The sequence below is a fragment of the Humulus lupulus genome, chromosome 3 (genome assembly GCF_963169125.1).
Source record: "Humulus lupulus chromosome 3, drHumLupu1.1, whole genome shotgun sequence".
Classification (NCBI taxonomy): domain Eukaryota; kingdom Viridiplantae; phylum Streptophyta; class Magnoliopsida; order Rosales; family Cannabaceae; genus Humulus; species Humulus lupulus.
The window spans coordinates 82,548,412-82,569,450 of NC_084795.1; the positions used below are offsets into that span (position 1 = coordinate 82,548,412).

The following is a 21,039-nucleotide window of genomic DNA, read 5'->3' on the forward strand; positions in this document are numbered from 1 at the left end:
AATCTCTGAAGTACCCTCTGAATATAACTTGCTTGTTTAAGATTCAGAATCCCATCTTTTCTGTTTCTTGTCACTTCTATCCCAAGTATCTTTTTAACATGCCCGAGCTCTTTCATTTCAAATTCCTCTTTAAGCTTGTCTTCGATTCCCTTTATCACTGTTTTGTCTTTGCCCATGATGAGCATATCATCTACATACAACAATAAATATACTCTTGTTGATTCCTCAAGATGCTTATAGTACAAGCAGTGATCAAAATTTGATCTTGTGAAACCAATTTCCTGGACATAATTGTTGAATCTCTTGTTCCATTGCCGTGGAGATTGTTTAAGGCCATACAAGGACCTTTTCAGTTTGCATACAAGCTCCTTTCCCTCTTGTTCCACCTGAAATCCAGGTGGTTGATGCATGTAGACCTCTTCTTCCAAATAACCATCTAGAAATGTTGTTTTTACATCTAGCTGCTCTACCTCCAGATCTTGTTGAGTAGCCATAGATAACATCAGTCTTATGGTTTTATACTTTACTACAGGTGAGAACACATCAGTGTAATCAATTCCTTCCACCTGAGTAAAGCTTTTAGCCACTAACCTGACCTTAAATCTCACTGGTTCTTCATGTGTTACTCCTTCCTTTACTTTAAAAATCCACTTGCAAGCTATCACCTTCTTGTTATCTGGTTTTTCCACCAATTCCCATGTGTCATTTCTGTTCAGAGAGTCCATCTCTTCGTTTATAGCTTGATTCCACTCCTTCTTGTATTTTCCTGAAGTAGCTTCTTCTATGCTTAATGGTTCTGGTATGTCACCTGTTTGAACTATCGCCAAAGCATAGGCTATCAGGTCTGCCTCGGCATATCTCGCAGGTGGGTGAATTTCTCTTCTCACACGATCCCTTGCTAGCTGATATCCTGTTAAATCTGTGGACTGGTCTGATTGATCTTCAGTATAATCTTCACCTGGTGTGTTGCTTTACTCATTTTCTGGTTCATATCCTTTCAGTTTTATCTCAAACTCAGTCATGTCATCATTCTTTTTCAATGCACCTGCACCATAAACATCACAACCTTTCTCGGCTTTCAAGTGAGGAAAATCATATTCATTAAACACTACATTTCTTGAAATTATGACCTTAGGTCTACCATTTTGATTCAAACAAATTCTATATCCTTTTGTGCCTAAAGGGTATCCAAGAAAAATTCCCTTAATGGATCTAGCATCTAGTTTGTCCCCTATTTGGTGTGCATATGCTGCACAACCAAAAACTCTCAAGTGTTTAAGACTAGGAGGCTTGCCATACCACATTTCATATGGGGTCTTAAGTTGTATAACACGATTTGGGCTTCTATTTATAAGATAACTAGTAGTTGCTAAAGCCTCTCCCCAATATGACTTCCCTAGACCAGAACTAATAAGCAAACATCTCACTTTATTCAATAAGGTCCTATTCATGCGTTCAGCCACTCCATTCTGTTGTGGGGTTCTAACTACAGTTCTGTGCCTTGTGATTCCATACTCATTACATAGATCATCAAACTCATTATTTATAAATTCTAATCCATTGTCAGTTCTAAGTGTCTTAAGTTTAAGATTTGTTTGATTTTCTACTTGGTTTTTCCAAATTTTAAACTTCTCTAGACACTCATCTTTAGTCTTAAGCAAATATGTCCAAACACATCTACTAAAATCATCTATAATGGATAAGAAATAAAACTTACCAGAATGAGTCGGAACTCTACTTGGCCCCCACAAATCCACATGAACATACTCCAAAACCTTCTTTGTATTGTGTGTAGCAGTTGTGAATTTAATCTTGTGTTGCTTTCCAAATACACATGCTTCACAGAAAGGTAATGCACAAGTCTTCAACTTGTCTATGCTCCCTTGCTTGTGAAGCTCTCTCAGCCCCTGCTCACTAATATGCCCCATTCGTTGGTGCCACAGATGCATCTCAGTTTCCTGAGTCTTAACTACAGATGTTTCAGCAATGGCTACAGTTTCTCCTTCTAGTACATATAGTCCATTGACTCTCTTTCCTTTCATGACCAGTAAAGATCCTTTTGTGATCTTTAGGTTCCCATTCAAAGACTTGTAGCCATATCCTTCTTCTTCAAGAGCTCCCAAGGATATCAAATTCCTTCTCAATTCGGGTATGTGTCTCACATTGTTGAGCACTTTCACCTCTCCATTGAACTGTCGAATTGCCACCTTTCCTAGACCAATTACCCTGCAAGAAACATCATTCCCCATTAGTACTCTACCACCATCAGTTTCTTTATAATCAAAAAATGAATCTAAGTTAGGACACATATGGTAAGTGCATCCTGAATCAAGGATCCACTCTTTGATATCTGATTTCTCAGATATTGAGAAAAGTTCTCCTCCTGATGAGCAATCATCTTTGGTTTCTGCCACAGCTGCAGAATCATTATGAGACTTCATTCCTTGCTGGTGTTTGTTTTCATTATGAAATTGATTGTAGATTGGTCTTCTCTGGTCCTGGTTTGATCTGGACCCTTGTTGATTTCTTAACAGATTGCAAAATCTCCTAATATGTCCAGTTTTCCCACAGTGATAACACTGTCTTGAGTCTTTCCCTCTTGACTTCGACCTTGAATGGTGTGATTGATTTCCTCTGGATGAGCCTCTCTTTAGATTTCTTCCTCGAACAAAGTAAGCCTCATCTTTCCTGGTTTCTTTCTCAAGTTGTAACTCGAACTCCTTCGACTTTAAAGATCCAAGAACATCCTCCAAAGCAATCACATCTCTGCCATACTTTATCGCTGCTTTGACTTCTTGATAGGCAATTGGTAATGATCTGAGCAAGATAATTGCTTGAATTTCTTCATCTACCTTATGTTCAATATTAGCCAAACCAACAATAATCTCATTAAATTTATCAATATTTTCATCTAAAGAGATAGAGGAGTTCATTCTAAAACCATATAATCTTTCAAGAAGATTTATTTTGTTCGAAATGGATGGCTTCAGGTACAATTGTTCCAGCTTGTCCCAAAGACCCTTTGCAGTCTTTTCTGAAGTTAATTTCCTTCTTACTCCATTGGAAAGATACATGATGATCGTGTAATAAGCCATCTCCTCCATTTCAGCGATTTCTTCTGGTTTCTTCTCTGCCAAAAGCTTTTGATCTCCGAGCACTTTAGCCACCTTTTGATGCACTAAGATACCTTTTAAACTCTCTCTCCATAAGGCAAAATCATTGGTGCCATCGAATTTCTCCAGTTCAAACTTTGCCATTGTTGACATACTTTCTTGATTCTGTTCTTGAACAATTCTTTATGCGGAAGCTTTGAATCTTGATCTCTCCTCTTGATCGTGGAACCTGTCTCTGATATTGTAGGAAAACTCTTATGTTTTCAGATCAATCCGGCCTACATCCTGTTTGATCCACTATCATCATCATCAATATCTCTGAATACAATTACAGTTGAGAACAAGCACTTCAGGACTCCCAAGAACCTTTCTCTCTCTAAGGTTCTAATCTCAAACACTTTCTAACAGTTGTGTTTCTCTCTCAGTCCTCACAATACACAAACTCTAATTCTCTTTCTCTGTATTCTCTCTTTCTCTCAAAACAACTTCTCTCCTCTTTCTTTCACACTTTCCTTTTTCACACTCCTTGAAAAGAAAGACAACAACACACATATATATATATAGGCTGCCAAGATTAGTTGACAGCTAATACAGTTGGGTTAGTTAGGATTTTTAGGAAAGATCTCCACAAAGGAGTTGTAAATTCACTGCCAGGAAACTCGACGTTTGATTGGGGAGTAATGACCTACTTGGTTTTTTGCTGTGTTTTGTTTTTTAGCTTGGTATCTCAAAATGTTTTGATATTAAGTCCATGTTTTTCTGTATTTGTCCTATGTAGATACTTATAAACTGAGAAGTGTTTCCTACTTTTATTTGATGACATTACTCAATTTGGAAGGTTTTCATGGGCAACAATTATGTTCTTTGTATATTTTAGCCAAGGGATCCAGTTGTTTGACTGTGATCTTGGTGGTTGGTGGATGTAAGTTTTCTGATCTTATGAACAAAAATCTTAGGCTCTTTCTTAGTTGAATTTTATTATTGGGTAGCTACCTTATGCATTCCCTTATATAGTAGGTCATAGTTTCAATTTATTCGATGAATGGAAAATAGTCTCGTTTAGTCTTTATTTTAAAACATGAGTATTTGACCCAATAGGATAGTTGTCGTCGCAATAATAATAAAAATAAATAGTAGTTACTACTCAAATAATATTTTGGTGTCTTAACAAACACTTTTACAAGTTGATTAAAATCGGGGGCCCAATGACACTTTGAGACCCAATCTATTGAAAATTATGCAATAATGGAATTGTTTTATTTATTTTATTTTTCCAATTTGGCTAGGCTTGTTAACTTTCGATAAGGACAGCTAAGAAGAATTTTGCTTGCATGAAAGACATTTTTTCTTAACATTATCATCATCACAGTGAAACTCATGAGATACCTGGGGTGTACCAGCCTAAACTCATACAAGACATTGTGATTTAAGTAAAAAACAGGATACCAAGGAAGAAAAGTGACAAACACACGATAAATATTTTCATCCTCCTTCATGAAGTCCTTAAGGTGGAGCACTTCTTCTCAGCCACATGCAGGGGGTCAAGTAAGGAGAAAATTATTTCAGCTGGCCTGTTGGACAGTTTTTGTTCGCAGCAACTGAAGTGTCCACATCCAACTTGCACTACTACAAAATGCACCTTATGGGTCACCATTTTAGGACATACATTTGGATGTGAGCCCTTAAAAATGATTGTGGACTTATTAGGACACTCAGTAAGAATCCTTAAAAATACATTTTAGGACGTGCAATGAGAGTCATGACTACTAATGTGGGTCCTAGAAGAATATAAAGAAATTTAAGTCAGTAGAGACTTTTAAGGGCACACTTCGAGTGTCCTAAAAGTGTATTAAGGGCGCTTTGAGTGGGCCCTAAAATCTATAACCAAAACATTATTTTAGGGCACCCAACACGCGCCTTGAAAATTTTCACTTTTTAAGGCTCTGCCATAGAGGGTGCACCCTAAAAAAATGTAAGGCACGCAATGCTATCCATAAAAATCTCTTTGTAGTAGTGTTGGTCCAAAGATGTTTGTCACCTCACTCAAGACATAAGTATTGTGTTTTGTCATAAAGTAAGAGCATTTTGAAAGAAAAAAATATATAAGTATTGTGCATCAATTGCGTAGTTTGGACAACCAAAGAAATGTCTACCAGGATTGCTCCTTGTCCATGACACCTGAACCACTGTTTTCTCTCCACATCGACACTTGGGGATATCTTCCAGAAAATAACAAGTACCACTAGTTGAACCTTCAGTGCTAGTTTCGGTGTAGTAGTTGATATTGTTCTATAACTTTCAAAACTCATCCCCCATCATGGACATTCTATGAAAATGAATCAATGTCATTAGTAGAATACTAGGTAAAATACAGATTGGCCCACTCTAAAGAAAGAGTTTTACAAGCACATCTGAAGAGGTCACATTCTTTAGCATTGGGATGCTTGGTTAGTATCCACGAATAATTTTAACTGCTTTATTGCATGAGATAGATGTAAATGAATTTTTTTTTGTGCTATTTTATTTTAACTACGCATCCCTATTGACCAAGTATTATAGCAATTGAGATAAATATGGTTCTTTGATGTACAATAGGAGATATTTGTAGAGCATTTTCGTAAGAGGTTACCTTCAATATCATCGTGGAAGAAAGGAATATTACTCTCCAAAATAAATGTTAGTGTATTTAGAAAAAAAATTAACATTTTCTTATATTTTAGAATTTTTGAAACCATTATTCTCATGTGTGAGTGATGTATATCGTAGAATAATTATTTTCTTTACTATGTTCTCTTTATAGAGTTATTAAAAAAAGGTAAACAAATATTAAACATTCATTCATCGTGGACCTTAATGACCTAACTTTCAAATAAAAATTTTTATTGACCAATATTTGACATGATAACGTAGGCATGTATATTTAATGAAATCTCGGCCAATGTAACGTGGCCCAACTAATAGGACAAGACCATATAAAATTTATGAACAACCTGTTATTGGATCGAGCCACCCTTTTCTTTTGGGCCCATAGGATTACTTTAAAATGCTTAAAATGAAACAAATTAAAACTATGTCAAACAAAAAAGTTATTAAATTTATATTTTGATTTTGTCTCCCAACTTTAATAGATCCATCCGGTTGTATGGAATTAGTTCAATTTAAATTAAGTTATGCAACTTTGTTTCTAATTAATATTAATAATTTTTTTTTTAAATTTAACAATTATGTATTAGTACCAATATTGTTGCTAACAAACCAGCAAGCATGTATTAACGTTTTGTTGCATAGATTTTTTTACCAGTTACAAATTTATAACAAATCATTTAGTTATAATTTATTTGATAAATACTAATAAATAATGCCACTACAAATAGTGGATGTAGATGTAGCGTCCAATCCAGATTGGGCTTTTATAATAGAAGAACTACAAATAACTAAAATTGTTAAAGAAATTGAAACAAACGATATTGTTGGGAAGCATATGGATTCGGTTGAAAAGTGGGAATATTTCTAGGAAGTATATGCAAAGTGGATGGGTTTTAGCCAACAGAATAATTATGTCAAGAGAAGAAATGGTGTGGTCTCCATGAGACGATGGGTTTGTTCTAGAGAAGGTCATAGACGAGAACAATATATCAACATGCCCGAACGCATCAAACGACCAAGACCAAATACAAGAAAAGGTTGTCAAGCAACTCTAAGGGTCATTCATATAAAGGATAAGGACAAGTTGTTGGCAAAAGAGTTTAGCCACGAACATAATCATTAAATGGTGTCTATACTGGAGTTTGCAATTCCTTAGATCGAACCACCAAGTGTCTGATGGTTTGCTAGCACAAGTTCATTTGATGAACTCAATCGAGATAAAAACTTCTCAAATAGTGTCCCATGTTGTTATGCAGCCTGGAGGGTATGGGAGACTTCCATGTCAAGTAAGAGATGTGTATGATAAAGTCACAAGTGCAATGAAGGAAGAAAAATTGGAAACTAATATTAAAAGTGCATTGGGATTCTAAGGCTAAATAGCTGCACGAGATCCAAATTTCTTTGTTTATCACCAGGCAGACACGAAAAAACTGACTCGCTAACATAATCTAGGCAGATGGAACTGCAAGAAAATAGTACTTGGCTTTTGGGGATGTCATTGTGTCTGACACAACGTACATGACCAATACTTACAACAATCCATTATTCATTCTAATGGGTGTCAATCACCACTTTTCCACTTGTGTTTTTGGACTTGGATTGTTAGTTTATGACACACAGGTAACTTATTCATGGATGCTTAGAGTATTCCTGCAATGTCACCATAAAAAAAAACATTAGTCGTGGTCACAGACGGGGATAATGCAATGCGCGAGGCTATAAAAGATATTCTACCAGGATCTGCCCACCGATTATGTGCTTGGAATCTTAGAACAAATGCAGCTAGGGCTAGCAATGATCCAGGGTTCATAAAAGCATTCGCTCATTTGATGTGCAATTACTACACAGAAGAGGTGTTTCAAATCAAATGGAAAGAGTTGATTGAGACTTATCAAATGGAAGACAATGAATGGTGTCAAATCCAATACAGCAGGAAGAAGATGTTTGTAACGACCCAAATTTACTAATAAGGCTTAAGGGTCTTGATTAGTGTGTCAGGAGGGCATAACTGGATTATATGTGATTTAATTAATAAAAGCATGTTATATGATTATTTGAATATCTGTGATGCATGACTATGTATATTAGTATGCATGTAAGCCCTGAGTAGGTTAGAAGGGCATATTCGTAATTTTGGCCCGTTGAGGGCATAAATGTAAATAACTGTGATAAATTGTTGAGACCACATTATTATGTGGATATATTTGCAATCTGTGACTCGAGGCGATCCTAGTGAGCGGTTTAGCGAAAAAGTCACGACAGGGATTTATACCCGGCTCGGGGCGAGCCTGGGGGTATTTCTGAGAATTCAGGAAATATATTGGAGTCTATTTTGACATTGAGGAATATAATTGGTGATTAGTTAGGTGTCGGGAAGTAAGCGGTAAATAATAGAGACATTTGAGGAATTAGCGGGAATTGGGTGTAATGACTAAAATGCCCTTAGGATGTTTAAAAGCTTAGTTTTAAGTGGGAGGGCAATATGGTCTTTTGGTGTTTAGGATCAGAGATAAGGGACATGCTGCATTATGCCTTAGTGGATTATGTAGAAAGTTGTAGAGGGCTGAAGAAAAGAAAGAAGGGAAAAGTAGGAGTCTTCTCTCTTGCACGGTTTGGGATTCTCTTCTCCAATTCTGTGGAAATTTGGAGATAAAATTCAGAGAAGGCTTAGGCTAGGACTTAATACTAGGATCCTTGATTTGGCTTGGGGAATTGGCAGAGGTTACTCATCTTTTAAGGGAATTAAACCTAAGGGTTTGAGGAGGTGAAGGCTAAGCAAGTGTGGAAGATAACCTACGTTGAGCTCATCCATCAAAGGTGTACGCTAGGGCTCGGACGGGAACGTGCTTGAGGGTTGAACTGAACAAAGCTATCGGAATCTAAAGGTAAGAAAACTGGACCCGGTTATGTGTTTGTGATGGGACTAAGAGCTCCCTATATCTGTATGATGTCATAGATGGTATTATGCCATGGGACATGTGAAAAACGGCGTAAGAGTGCCGTAAATAATACTTGCGCACAGGGCGTGGCTCGGCCACTGGTAGCTGAGGACAACTTAATATACACTGAGCTCGGTTTAAGTGGGCCGGAGTCAGTGGGATAAATAGAGGGTGCGGCCTAAGGGCGTTAACGCTGGTTATCATGTGTAGATTGATTATTAATATGAAGTGATGTACTTGGTATGCTGAATACTTGAATAACGTGAATGTTTGGACTGTTGAGTATATGATTATTGTAATGCCCCGGATTCCCTAATGTGGTTTAACGGCTGGATTTGTAGGCCGGGAGGGCCATAATTGTTTAATTATGCCATTTAATGTGTTTATGTATGTTTATGAGAATTATATTATAATATAATGTTACTTGTATGCATGTCGGTGATATATGTTGGGACCACATTATGATGTGGGTTTGCTCGAGCTGTTCGACATGAGATGATCGTAGATTATTGATTAGCGGTTTAGTCACAACGGGTTTAAGTGTCGGGACTTGGGTTGAGTCTCGGGGTGATTTTGATGATTAGAGTGTTACCAGGAGATAAAGGGTAACAGGATGTGAATTATTGGTATTTGAGATTATTGAGAATAGCGGGAATTGGAGAGCATTAATTATGATTAACGAGTTAGGAGGGAAGTACCAGATATGCCCTTGGGAGTCTTTAGAAACCATTAATTGACCTAGGGGTAAAATGGACATTTCACCCCTAGGATAGATATATCACTTGTTGGCTGAAGAAAGTAGTGAAAACAGAGTATGCAAAAAGGAGTTCTCCCGTACCTTCTTTTCTTCATTTTTCTTTGTGGTTTTTGAGCCAACTTTGAGGATTCTAGCTTGGGAAGCAAGCCTTGGAAGTTTGGGAGTGTGTTCCACTATTGAAGAGCTTCATAAGCCGAGCCTTGGGTAAGTTTTTGACCATGATTTTCTCTGGTTTGCTCTGTTTTGGTTTGACTTTACAGCTGAGATTTCTAGGGTGAATTTGTGGTTTTGTTGGGAGTTTTGGCTAGGGTTCTCATGCTTGTGATGTTTGGGGTGTGTTAGAATGGTTTTTGGGTTCATTTGGCATCAAGAATAGGCTTTGGAAGATTGGAGATCGAGTTAGAAACGAAGGAGATGAAGAAGATCGGTTCAGGGGTGTTTTGGGTTGGAGGTAGCGCTACAGCGCCCACCCTAGGGCGTTATAGCGCTCCTCAGGAGGCTTTCTGGTGCTTGGGAGGTTCTGTGTAGAGCGCTGTGGCGCTAGGGGTTGAGCACTGTAGCGCTACCCTGTTCCTTCCAAACCCCGTTTTGAGTGTTTTTAAGGGTTTTGACTTGGGGTTTCAATCCTTAAGGCCCGGGATTGAATCTACTCACCGTGTGGGCATGTTTCGAGGTCCCGAGGGTGGTGCTTAGGTTAAGACCCTATTATTGTGGATTCTCATTAATTGAGGTTATAATTGGTTGTGATTAGGTAACCGTTAAGGAGCTAAAAGACCGATCGTTCTCAGGGGTTGTCTTTATCATACTTCTCGCTCGAACTTGAGGTAAGAAAACAGTGTATGGATACAGTTGCACCCTGTACAGGTATATGACATGCATGGTTTGGTTTGAGGCATATTGGTTGATGTATATGAACGTGGATTGCATATTAAATGCTAATGAATGCTGAATACCTGCTTAAGACACTGACTAGTCAGGGACCGACTCTAAAGTCGATGATCACGCATTGGGTGGCTCTATGGCATTAATGCGGGACCGACCCTAAGGTCGAAGAACTTATAAGCGCTTGCCTGGTCTACGACCAGATGTCTATAGCCAAGGTATACGACCCCGGTGACCGTTGGTCACGTGGCTAAGGGACGTTGTCCATAGTTACGACTCCAGAGTCGTGAGGAAGGTTATGTTGGTGACTAATCACCATGCACCTGTCCTGAACGAACATATGAAAGAATCACTTATCCGTCAAGCCCTGGTGACCCTATCGTCACATGGCTAGAGGGAATGATGCTCATTACTGTGACTTTTGGCTATTGTCACCTATCCGTTCGACTGATAGTCCTGAATGGTTACTATGATCGCTGTTGATATTATATCATGTTTTATTATGTTTTCTTGCTGGGCCTTGGCTCATGGGTGCTATGTGGTGCAAGTAAGGGAAAGGAAAAGCTTGGCCAGCCCTGAGTGGAGAGCTTGGGCGGTGTTGTGTACATACAGGGCCGCTTGACCGCCACGGTCAAGGAGTTCTCAGAGGGACTAGGGGTTTACCCTATTTTTGCCGCTTAGGCCGGCGGGGATTGTAAATTTGGAACTGTAGCGACTCTTTTGTATTACGAACCACTTGTGAATATTTTGAAAGGCTCATGAGCAGTTTATTTACTTAATGAAATGTACCCTCTCCTTTTTACTAGTTTTCTACCTTAACCTGATAATAACACTTAGATCACGTTTTTAGCCAAAGGACTCGGGTAGCGGGTCAAATTTCCGGCTCACCGTTCACCGTAACTGTTCTGGGGTAACCAGGGCGTTACAATTATACTGCATGAGTTATCTGGTTGTTTGCTTGATGATTATCCTCTGTTATTGTGTTTTCTTGCTGGGCCTTGGCTCACGGGTGCTACGTGGTGCAGGTAAAGACAAAGGCAAAGTGGACCAGTCTTGAGATGGAGTGCTTTGGGGCTGAATGTACATAGTCAGCTGATCGGCTGCCACGACCGAGGAGTGGTACAGGACAAGAAAAGCCTATTTTTTTGTTTTGCCTTAGAGTGGCTAGTTACTGTATTTTAATCCTGAAGTTTTGTAAACTATCTTTTAACTTTACCACTTCTGGGATCCCATGTAAAGAAAATGTTTGATTATAAGAAATGAAACTTTTGAGACCAAAATCTTTTAACCCTAGTTCAACTGTAGTTTCAATAACACGTTTCTAACTAAATGACTTGATTAGCAAGTCTTACACCTTTATAAACACACGGTGTAACGGTCCTGGCTATCTAGAGCGTTACAATGTTGGCTGAAACTTTCATCCATGATAAGTTTGTTGCTGGAATGAGAACAACATAGCAGTGTGACTCCATGAATTTTTTCCTCAAAAAACTCCTACTAAAAAGATACACTCCTGATGAGTTTGTTACAACAATAGACCATGTGGTAACTAAGATATCGCACATTGAAAGGTCGAATGACTACATAAGCAAGCATACTCTCCCCAAACTCCCAGATGATACAGTGGCCCTCCGTGTTTATTATGAACAGTGTGTGAAATTCTACACTCGGGAAATGTACTATAAAGTGGAGTCAGAAATCAAAAAAGAAAATGTGTTTTTCCTCATGAAGACCATGCAAAAAAAATTGTCTTCACCATTGGTAATTTTTGAGATGGTCAGACAAAATACAAGGTCACTCGTACCCTAGGCAAGGGCCAATTCGAATGTAGGTTCTTACTGTACGAGACTAATGGGTACCCATGTAGACACATTTAGGCAATGATGTAGTGTTGTTGCATGAGAATAATTCCAAGATCACTATTCCTGAAATGGTAGAGCATGGATTCTAAATCTAGCGAAGAGAACATGGAGATAACACAACCTTTATAATAACAAACCATGTAGTGTGGGATGACCAGATTCGACCATTAATGCAAATGCTACAATGATGAACTTTTATGTCTCAAAGTCACCAGTCTATTATAACACAGCAAAGGAAGAGATTTCTCCTCTCACATCCATTTTCAAGGAAGGGTTCGAGATCCAAGGAGCATCACAAGGTGCACCCACAACATGTTCATATGGAGAGAACCCCAACATAATACAAGACCTAGTTAGGGCTAGAATGAAAGGCGAGGCTAATTCGGGCCATTGCATGGATGGGGACAACAAAATCCAACAGAGACTTGGGCTTTAGAAAAAAAAGCATGTGGAGCATGTGGTGCACTTGGTCATAATAGTCGAATATGTCCTACTCGTGGACCATCAGTAAGTAGGGGAAGAGGGGCAAGCACGAGCAGTGTCAATGTTGATCTATACATGGAACCAGGGAATGAATACATGGAATGTGACAGTGACATACCTTATTCAATGCAAGAATCGTTTAAAAATGATTATGATCATCATATGTAGACTCGAACCTATTTCAAATATGTAATCTTTATAAACTTTTTGTTTCTTAATTGATCTAAAATGGACTTCATTTGTACTAGCTAGTATTATGCTTATGTGTTGCATTTTTTTAAAAATTATTTGAAATATCCAATATATAACAAATAACTCAAGCATATGTCCTAGCTACTATGATTCACAACTTAATTATTTTAAACTTACATTGTGGATAACCTCTATATTTCATGAGTATCCCATCTATTTAGTTTGATGAAATCATAAAAACAAATGTAACCAAGTTTCTTTATAACCAATCTTTAATACATGGGCATGCTGCAAACAATAATCTGTATGTTAAATAATCCCATCTTCTTCAAACCCCAAGCTAAAAAATAAAGGAATAAAATAGTATGTATCGTAGTTCAACAATTTGATCGCGAAAATATGATACGCAAATGTACGTAATCGATTCAAGTAATATAGATAGTAAATAAAGTATCGTTCCCACAAGAACTATTAACCAATTACCAATAATCATTCTTTAATTTCTATTTCGCAAACAAATTTAGATGAATAAATCTTATTACATTATTTTAAATAACTATGAACAACATAACTAATCAAAAGATGAAAATCAATAATAAAAAGACATAGGGTATTAACTTCATCAACTTTCCATTCTACTAATTTTATTAATCAGTTCTCAATTTCTTTCTTCCTATTCTAATAGCAGGTTAACATAAATCAATTCCTATTCTTTTTCAAGATTTAAGATCTCAACATATATGCAAGTTTTCTACATCTCTGTGATAAACTTAAACATATAGCAGGCATCAAGCATAGAAACCTAATTACTACACAAGCCATACAGGTACTTTCATCTAATGTGTAACCTATGTCTATATAACGATAGCATATTCAATTCTCATCTTTCGAATTTTGAATCAAAATCATAAATCAAGCAAATATTGATCAGGTATTTACTAGCATTAAGCAAACAATATATAGATTAGAATAAAAAAGAAGAATCAATAGAACTTCATAATAAAATTAAATAGAAATCCAACTGACTACATTAAACTATAGATAAAAGTGTTTAGTTTATATCAGACATGACTAAATCAAAAAAATAATAATTCAGAAATATAAAATTTAAAGACTTGAAGAAGAAGAAAATAAAAAAATATATGAAAGTGCAGAAAAACTAATCTCCTAATCAAAATTAATCTCTAAACTCGTAATTAAAATCTGACCTTACCCTAATTAAAACATATAGTCTGAATTTACACTAAAATAAATCGCAAGTCCTTTTTTTTCATAAGCAGACCACAACTTGGCCTTTCCTAGGTCGCAGCCCGTGTCATTTTTAAAGCAATTCAAAGTCTGGGTAAGTCTTCAGGCGTCGCGACTCTCTCAACCCCGGTCGTGGGCCGTGTGTTGATGCCCTCCTGGGTTCGTCTCTGACTTCCACTAGCACCACGACTTATAAGAGCAAGTCGTGGCTCTAATTCCATTCAACAACTTTGAGCTTCTGACTTGACTAGAGTTGCAGCCCTTAAGCCCATGTCGTGACTCTAATTCCATTATTATCCAATTTAAGTCTTTCAACATCCTTCCTTCATCAAAAACTTATTTTAACTCATCCTTAGCACCATTTTGATTCAAGTGACCACTGAAAGCTCCTTTTTTCGCCATTTCCTCTTCTTTTTACATTTTTTCTCATGATTCAATGCACCAACCTACAACAAAGATAAAAACAAGCATAATCTTGCACAAAACAAACATAAATACTCAAGGTTACTACCAAAACACACCATAAAACGGTACTAAAATGAAGTTATCAAGCTCCCTCAAACTTACTCTTTATTCGCCCTCGAACAAAGGATTGAAAACAAACCTAGACCCTAACAACAAAGACAACATCCACAACATGAATTATACCAACAACAACACTTATGCCTCAAAATAATGAATGCTAATCATATAATTCTCAAAATACTCTCAACAATTTATGCAATCCAGAATTTCGATCAAAACACTCCATCAACACACTTTAATCTACTAACATTTTGAATTACCAAGTCATGATCATTAAAGAACGTATTTGAAATCAATTATGCTAACCAAATTCTTTCCAATCAAACCATTCAAACCAAATAATTTCATAAGCTCACTTACTTGCTATTCTCCACTAATATAAATCATGATATGCATAAGAATCAATAGGACTTGTGTAAGCTTGTAATGATGGTTTAGGTAAAGGTAGATGAGAAAGTAATCTTTAAGCTCACTCTACTATAAGCACATGACCAAATATTACCGACTTTACTCCCATAGTAAATATAATCTCATAATCCCCTTTCTTGATTTTATTAAGAGAGATATAATTTTTTTTTTTCAGATGATAACTACACTCCTCCAAACTTGATTCTTTTATAGATTCATATTGGGAGTGTAATTTTTATTGAATTTTTTTTTTCAATATATATACTCTCTGTAATGATTTGCATTTTTCATTTTCTAATCCCACTATATTCACAAATAAACCCCATTACACATCAATCCCCATAAATTTTTTTTCAATCATGTGCTCATAGTATATTAGGGACAGATATATAACCAAGTTTCAAGTATTATGCTTAAATAATGGTTTAGAACAAAAAGATACAATGTTAGGTTCAAAAGGGGTAAACAAAGGATCAATTAATTTCATATCAGCCAGAAATGCTCAAACGGACCAAGTGATAGACTAAATCATATTCCTAATCATACATGATATATTGTTTCGCCTCAAATAACAAGTAAGCAAGTTCTAGAATTATAGAAAATAATTTCTACTTTCCATTCATCAATCCACTAACCAATTTCAGCAAGCATATCAATATCAAAAAACATCAATTTAAACATCATGACAAGATATTCAACAAATGTTGTCTGAATAAAAATGAACTAACGGAGTGTTCAATCAAGCACACAGATTTTTTTTTTCAAATTTCATTTCTTTGGATTATACGCATAACATTCACTTTATTCTCATTGGCACTTTTTTTCAACCATCACTCATGTCGGTACTAAACACACACCAAAACAAAACTCCAAACAACTAACACAACTAAACAAACAACACAAACAAAACAAACAAAAAAATAAGCTCCCTCCCCCAAACTTAAGCTAAACATGGTCCCCAATGTTTAAAAATAAGTAAAGAAAGAAAACTTACCTGGTGTGAATCATGTCAAAAGGGTGGTGGCTCTAGAAAAGGATGCCAAGGTGGTGGATAAGGAAAATAATGTATGTATGCCTCCTGATTTGACCACCGGTAAACCAACTTATTTTTTCTGTCTGCTTGAGCTCAATGATAATCATGAAGCTCCCCCAAATAATTATGACTGTGTTGGTTTTGCCGGATGATATAGTCCAATCTGGCCAATTGCGAATCCGGTGGAGCCTCAAGTGCCAAAAATGGAGGATATGCTCCTCTCCTCTCCTCCTCGGTTGCTCTTGATTATTCTGGTAGAGCATTGGCATGGACGGGTGCATTGGCTGCATCTACTTCTTCTTCAACTCTCACATGGCAGGGTTGTGGTGTAGGTGGCTCCAAAGATGGGGCATTTAATTTAAACACCAAAGCGCAAGAAATGGGCCCCATTTCCCTCTGATAAATATCACTAGGATACTTAGGTACCTCCCACACTTCACATAGATCAGTAATAATCAAGCCATGCCCCAAACCTGCAGTGGTAGTTAGTCTCCATAAATCTCGGATACTAGTATGAATAACTTGTCCAATATCTACAGAGAGTCCCATCATGATAACATAGACAAGAAGACATCGATCAGTTCCCACTTCAAATAAGTGAGTGTTAGGCATAAGCCTCGCACTCACAAAGAGAGCCCAGGCCTTCGCCACTTGAAACCGTCTAAAATGCTTCAGTTCTCCATTTTGCATTACAAAAGTAGCATTAGGAATGCCTAACATTTCAACAACTTCAACCTAATCAATCTCACTATTATAAGCCAGTTGATAAATTCATTGTCTTCCTGCGACAACATCGGTAATTGATATAATGCATCAATATTATCAATATTACATTCCACTAAAACCCCTCTCACAATAAACCTTCCTATTAACTGCTCTTGGGAAATTTTCATATAATTCATAGACCATAGAATAGTTAACCTTCGGCATTTTATGATCCACTAAAAGTTGCCAATGGTTACGTTAAATTTCAGGCCGAATTAGGTCATAAGTTTCTTGGAGATAAGGGTCATCTTGATATTCCATGCCTTGCTCTTGAATTACCAGACGCTGAGATAACCTTTGATAATGATCAAAGACATCCTTACTAATAAAATGAGTTGGATCAAATTCGTGAGAAGGTGGTGGTGGTGGCAATGCTGGCTGAGTTTAGGGTGGTTGGGTGCGGGAAGTGGAAGGGCAATTGGTACTTTTAGAAGAAGCGGCCCTAGTAGGTTGTTTTTGTGGTCCCATAATTACACAATGCACCAAATAGTACAACAAAAGTTCAGCAGCACTTCTGCTAACTTATCCTATTTCCCCAACTGAATCATGACCCAATACTACCAACTCAAAGACACAATATACACTAACAATGTAGTTCAAAATTCCAATTCAATCTCTTGTCACAGAATTACTTCAATCAAAAACTTCAAGAACATCAAAAAGGAAAAACTTACGTGCCTTTGAGTCTACGAGATTTCCAACTCTTCAATTGCTCTTCCAATCTTCAATGTCACCAATAGAACAATTTAGGATTAGAATAAAAGAAAGAAAGAAAGAAATATGAAACTAAAAAATAGTGGGTGTGGCTTTATGGTTATTTTAAGAAGAAGGATAATGGAACAAATGAGAGATATTTTTCAAAATAAAATTGTGTTGGAAGGAAGAAAAATGTGAAATGAGGTGTGTATGCTGAGAAAAAAAAAACGAATTTAAACCAATTTTCCCCTTTCTGATGCAGGCGCACCGCGACCCAGGCATAGAAAGTCACGGCCCGCCTCAATTTTATTCAGTTTTTATGTTTGGCAGGCTCCGCGACCTAGCATAATCAAGTCGCGACCTGCCTCTTTTACAAGACCCCCATATGCTCTCTGACATGTCTTGGGGCTGCGACTTATAAGCTCAAGTCGCAGCCTGCCTCCTCCTTCGATTGCCATGCTCTCTAACTTAGTTTAAAGTCGCGACTTACAAGTTCAAGTCACGACTTGACCTTCAGACTAATTTGAAAAGAGCCTTTTCACGAATTGCACGATTTTTACATACATTTTACTAAAAATAATAAATAAATCCTTACAAATCCAAAACACAATTAAATAAAATTGTTCAACTAATTAATAAATAAAAAAACTAAAATAAAATATAGGAATGCCTCCTATAGTGTTGTCGTTAACGTCATTTAGCCGGACTCTGAATATCCAATTCAAAGGGGTTCCAAACTCAACACAGACTTGCATTTTTCCATTGGTCCTTCCAAATAGTGCTTTAATCTCTGACCATTCACTTTAAAATGTCTCGTATTCTCGCTATGAATCTGTATCGCTCCATAAGGCAATGAAATAACAACTATGAATGGACCCGACCATCTCGACTTTAATTTTCCTGGAAAAAGCTTCAATCGAGAATTAAATAATAACACCTTGTCTCCTGGTTGGAAATCCTTTGTAATTATCCTTTTATCATGAAATGCCTTAGACTTTTCTTTATAAATCTTTGCATTCTCATAGGCTTCATTTCGAAATTCGTCGAGCTCATTCAACTCTAGAAGCCTATTTTGTCCTTCCATAAATAAATCAACGTTCAACTTTTTTATTGCCCAATAAGCTTGGTGCTCAAGTTCCACCGGTAAATGACATGCCTTCCCAAACACCAACCAATATGGTGACATACCAATTAGAGTCTTGAAGGGTGTTCGATATGCCCACAATGAACCATCCAGTTTTTTCCTAGATGTGTTTACAGTCTTCTCCAAAATACTTTTAATCTCTCGGTTTGACACTTCTGCTTGACCATTAGCAAGTGGATGATAGAATAGAGTCTTTCGATGATGAACTCTAAAACGAGCGCATAGATCTGTGAATGATTTGTTACAAAAATAATTTCATCTATCACTAATAATTGCTCTTGGAGTACCGAACTGGGTAAAAATATTTTTATGAAGGAATTTAAGTACCTCCTTACCATCACAAGTAAGAGTTGCTACAGCTTCCATCCATTTAGAAACATAATCCACTGCCGGCAAAATGTACTTATTATTATAAGAGGATGGGAAAGGCCCCATAAAATCTATTCCCCACACATCAAACAGCTCAACTTCCAAAATTCCATTCATCGGCATTTGATCTCTTCTTGGTATGTTACTAGTCAATTGGCAATGATCACAACTCTTAACAAAGGCACTAGCATCTTTAAATAACGTAGGCCAATAAAACCCACATTGCAAAACTTTTGCTGATGTCCTTGTTCCTCCAAAGTGACCACCACAATGTAAAGTATGAAAATGAGTAAGTATGGAAATCATCTCCTCTTCCGGGACACATCTTCTAACTACTTGATCAACACAATGACGAAAAAGCATGGGCTCATCCCAATAATAATGTTTGACTTCCGAATATAACTTTTTGAGTTGTTTCCTTGACATGTCCAGAGGCACAACTTTAGCCACCAAATAATTGACATAATCTGCAAACCATGGTAGCTTTTCTTCACTTTCAATCGAAAATAACTGTACATCCAGAAAATTTTCATCAATTTTCTCCTCTTTCACATTATGCTCTTCTCCTTTTTCCAATCTTGATAAATGATCTGCAACTAGATTTTCTATCCCCTTTTTATCACGAATTTCCATATAAAACTCTTGCAACAATAGGACTCATCAATCAAGTGAGGCTTGGCATCCTTCTAGGTCATAAGGTACTTAATAACATAATGGTCTGTATAAACAATCCCCTTATTACCAATTAAATATGGGATGAACTTATCGAATGCAAAGACAATTGCAAGTAATTCATTCTCAGTAGTTGCATGATTTAATTGAGCATCATTCAAGGTTCAACTAGCATAATAAATCGTTCAGAATACCTTGTCAACTCACTGTCCAAGAACTGCTCCTACTGCAAAATCACTAGCATCGCACATTAATTCAAAAAGAAGTTCCCAATTCGGTGATACAACAATCGGAGTAGATACCAATTTGTCTTTCAGCGTGTTAAATGCCCTTAACCAGTCTGCATCAAAGTCAAACACCACACCATTCATAAGTAGAGTGGATAAGGGCTTTGAAATTTTTGAAAAGTCTTTTATAAACCTCCTATAAAATCCAGCATGGCCCAAAAAACTATGAACCCCCTTAACAGACACCGGAGGAGGTAAGTTTTCTATTGTCGATATCTTCACCTTGTCTACCTCAATACCTTGGCATGAAATTTTGTGGCCCAAGACTATGCCTTCTATCACCATAAGGTGACATTTCTCCCAATTTAATATTAAATTTGACTCCTCACATCTCTTCAAAACCCTTTCCAAATTAGACAAGCATCCATCAAACGAGGGCCCAAAGACTGAAAAGTCATCCATAAAAATCTCTATACCTTTTTCCACCATGTTTGAGAAGATAGACATCATACGTCTCTGAAAAGTTGCTTGAGCATTACATAACCCAAATGGCATTCTCTGAAATGAAAATATTCCATAAGGGCATGTGAAGGTAGTCTTTTCTTGATCCTTCAGTGTTATGGGAATTTGATAGTATCCCGAATACCCATCCAAGAAACAGTAATATGGATGGCCTTCCAATCTGTCCAACATCTAATCTACAAAAGGTAGGGGGAATGGTCTTTCCTAGTGGCCTTATTTAGTTTACGGTAGTCAATACAAATTCTTCACCCCATTACTGTACGAGTTGGAATTAGTTCATTATTATCATTCTTAACCATCATCATGCCACCCTTCTTCGAGACTACCTGAACATGAGTAACCCATGCACTGTCAGATATTGGGTAAATTACCCCTGCATCCAACCATTTAAGAATTTATTTCCTTACCACTTCTTTCATTGAAGGATGTAGGCTCCTCTGAGCATCAATACTAGGCTTACTATCCTCCTCCATTAATATATGGTGCATCACCGTTGAAGGGCTTATACCCTTGATGTTTGCTAAAGTCCACCCAATTGCAAGCTTGTGAGCCCTCA

At 37.1% G+C, this 21,039-nt stretch overlaps 1 protein-coding gene across 1 annotated transcript; it reads right to left on the reverse strand.

Annotated features, from left to right (window-relative positions):
* Positions 1-18,270: 18,270 nt before the first annotated feature.
* Positions 18,271-19,695, reverse strand: LOC133824499 (uncharacterized). The gene is made up of 3 exons (XM_062257390.1): positions 19,386-19,695; positions 19,029-19,253; positions 18,271-18,920 (listed from the first exon to the last, which is right to left on the reverse strand). The coding sequence occupies exons 1-3, from the start codon at positions 19,693-19,695 to the stop codon at positions 18,271-18,273; spliced, it is 1,185 nt and encodes a 394-aa protein (XP_062113374.1).
* Between the last annotated feature and the right edge of the window lie 1,344 nt (positions 19,696-21,039).

Excerpts from the sequence above, each read along its gene's own strand:
- LOC133824499 (XM_062257390.1), bottom strand. The coding sequence starts at position 19,695 with ATGGAAATTCGTGATAAAAAGGGGATAGAAAATCTAGTTGCAGATCAT. Across the intron at positions 19,254-19,385 it reads TGATCAAGTAGTTAGAAGAT|ATGCTAGTGCCTTTGTTAAG; the intron begins GTGTCCCGGAAG and ends CGTTATTTAAAG. Across the intron at positions 18,921-19,028 it reads AGCAACTCTTACTTGTGATG|ATCTATGCGCTCGTTTTAGA; the intron begins GTAAGGAGGTAC and ends AATCATTCACAG.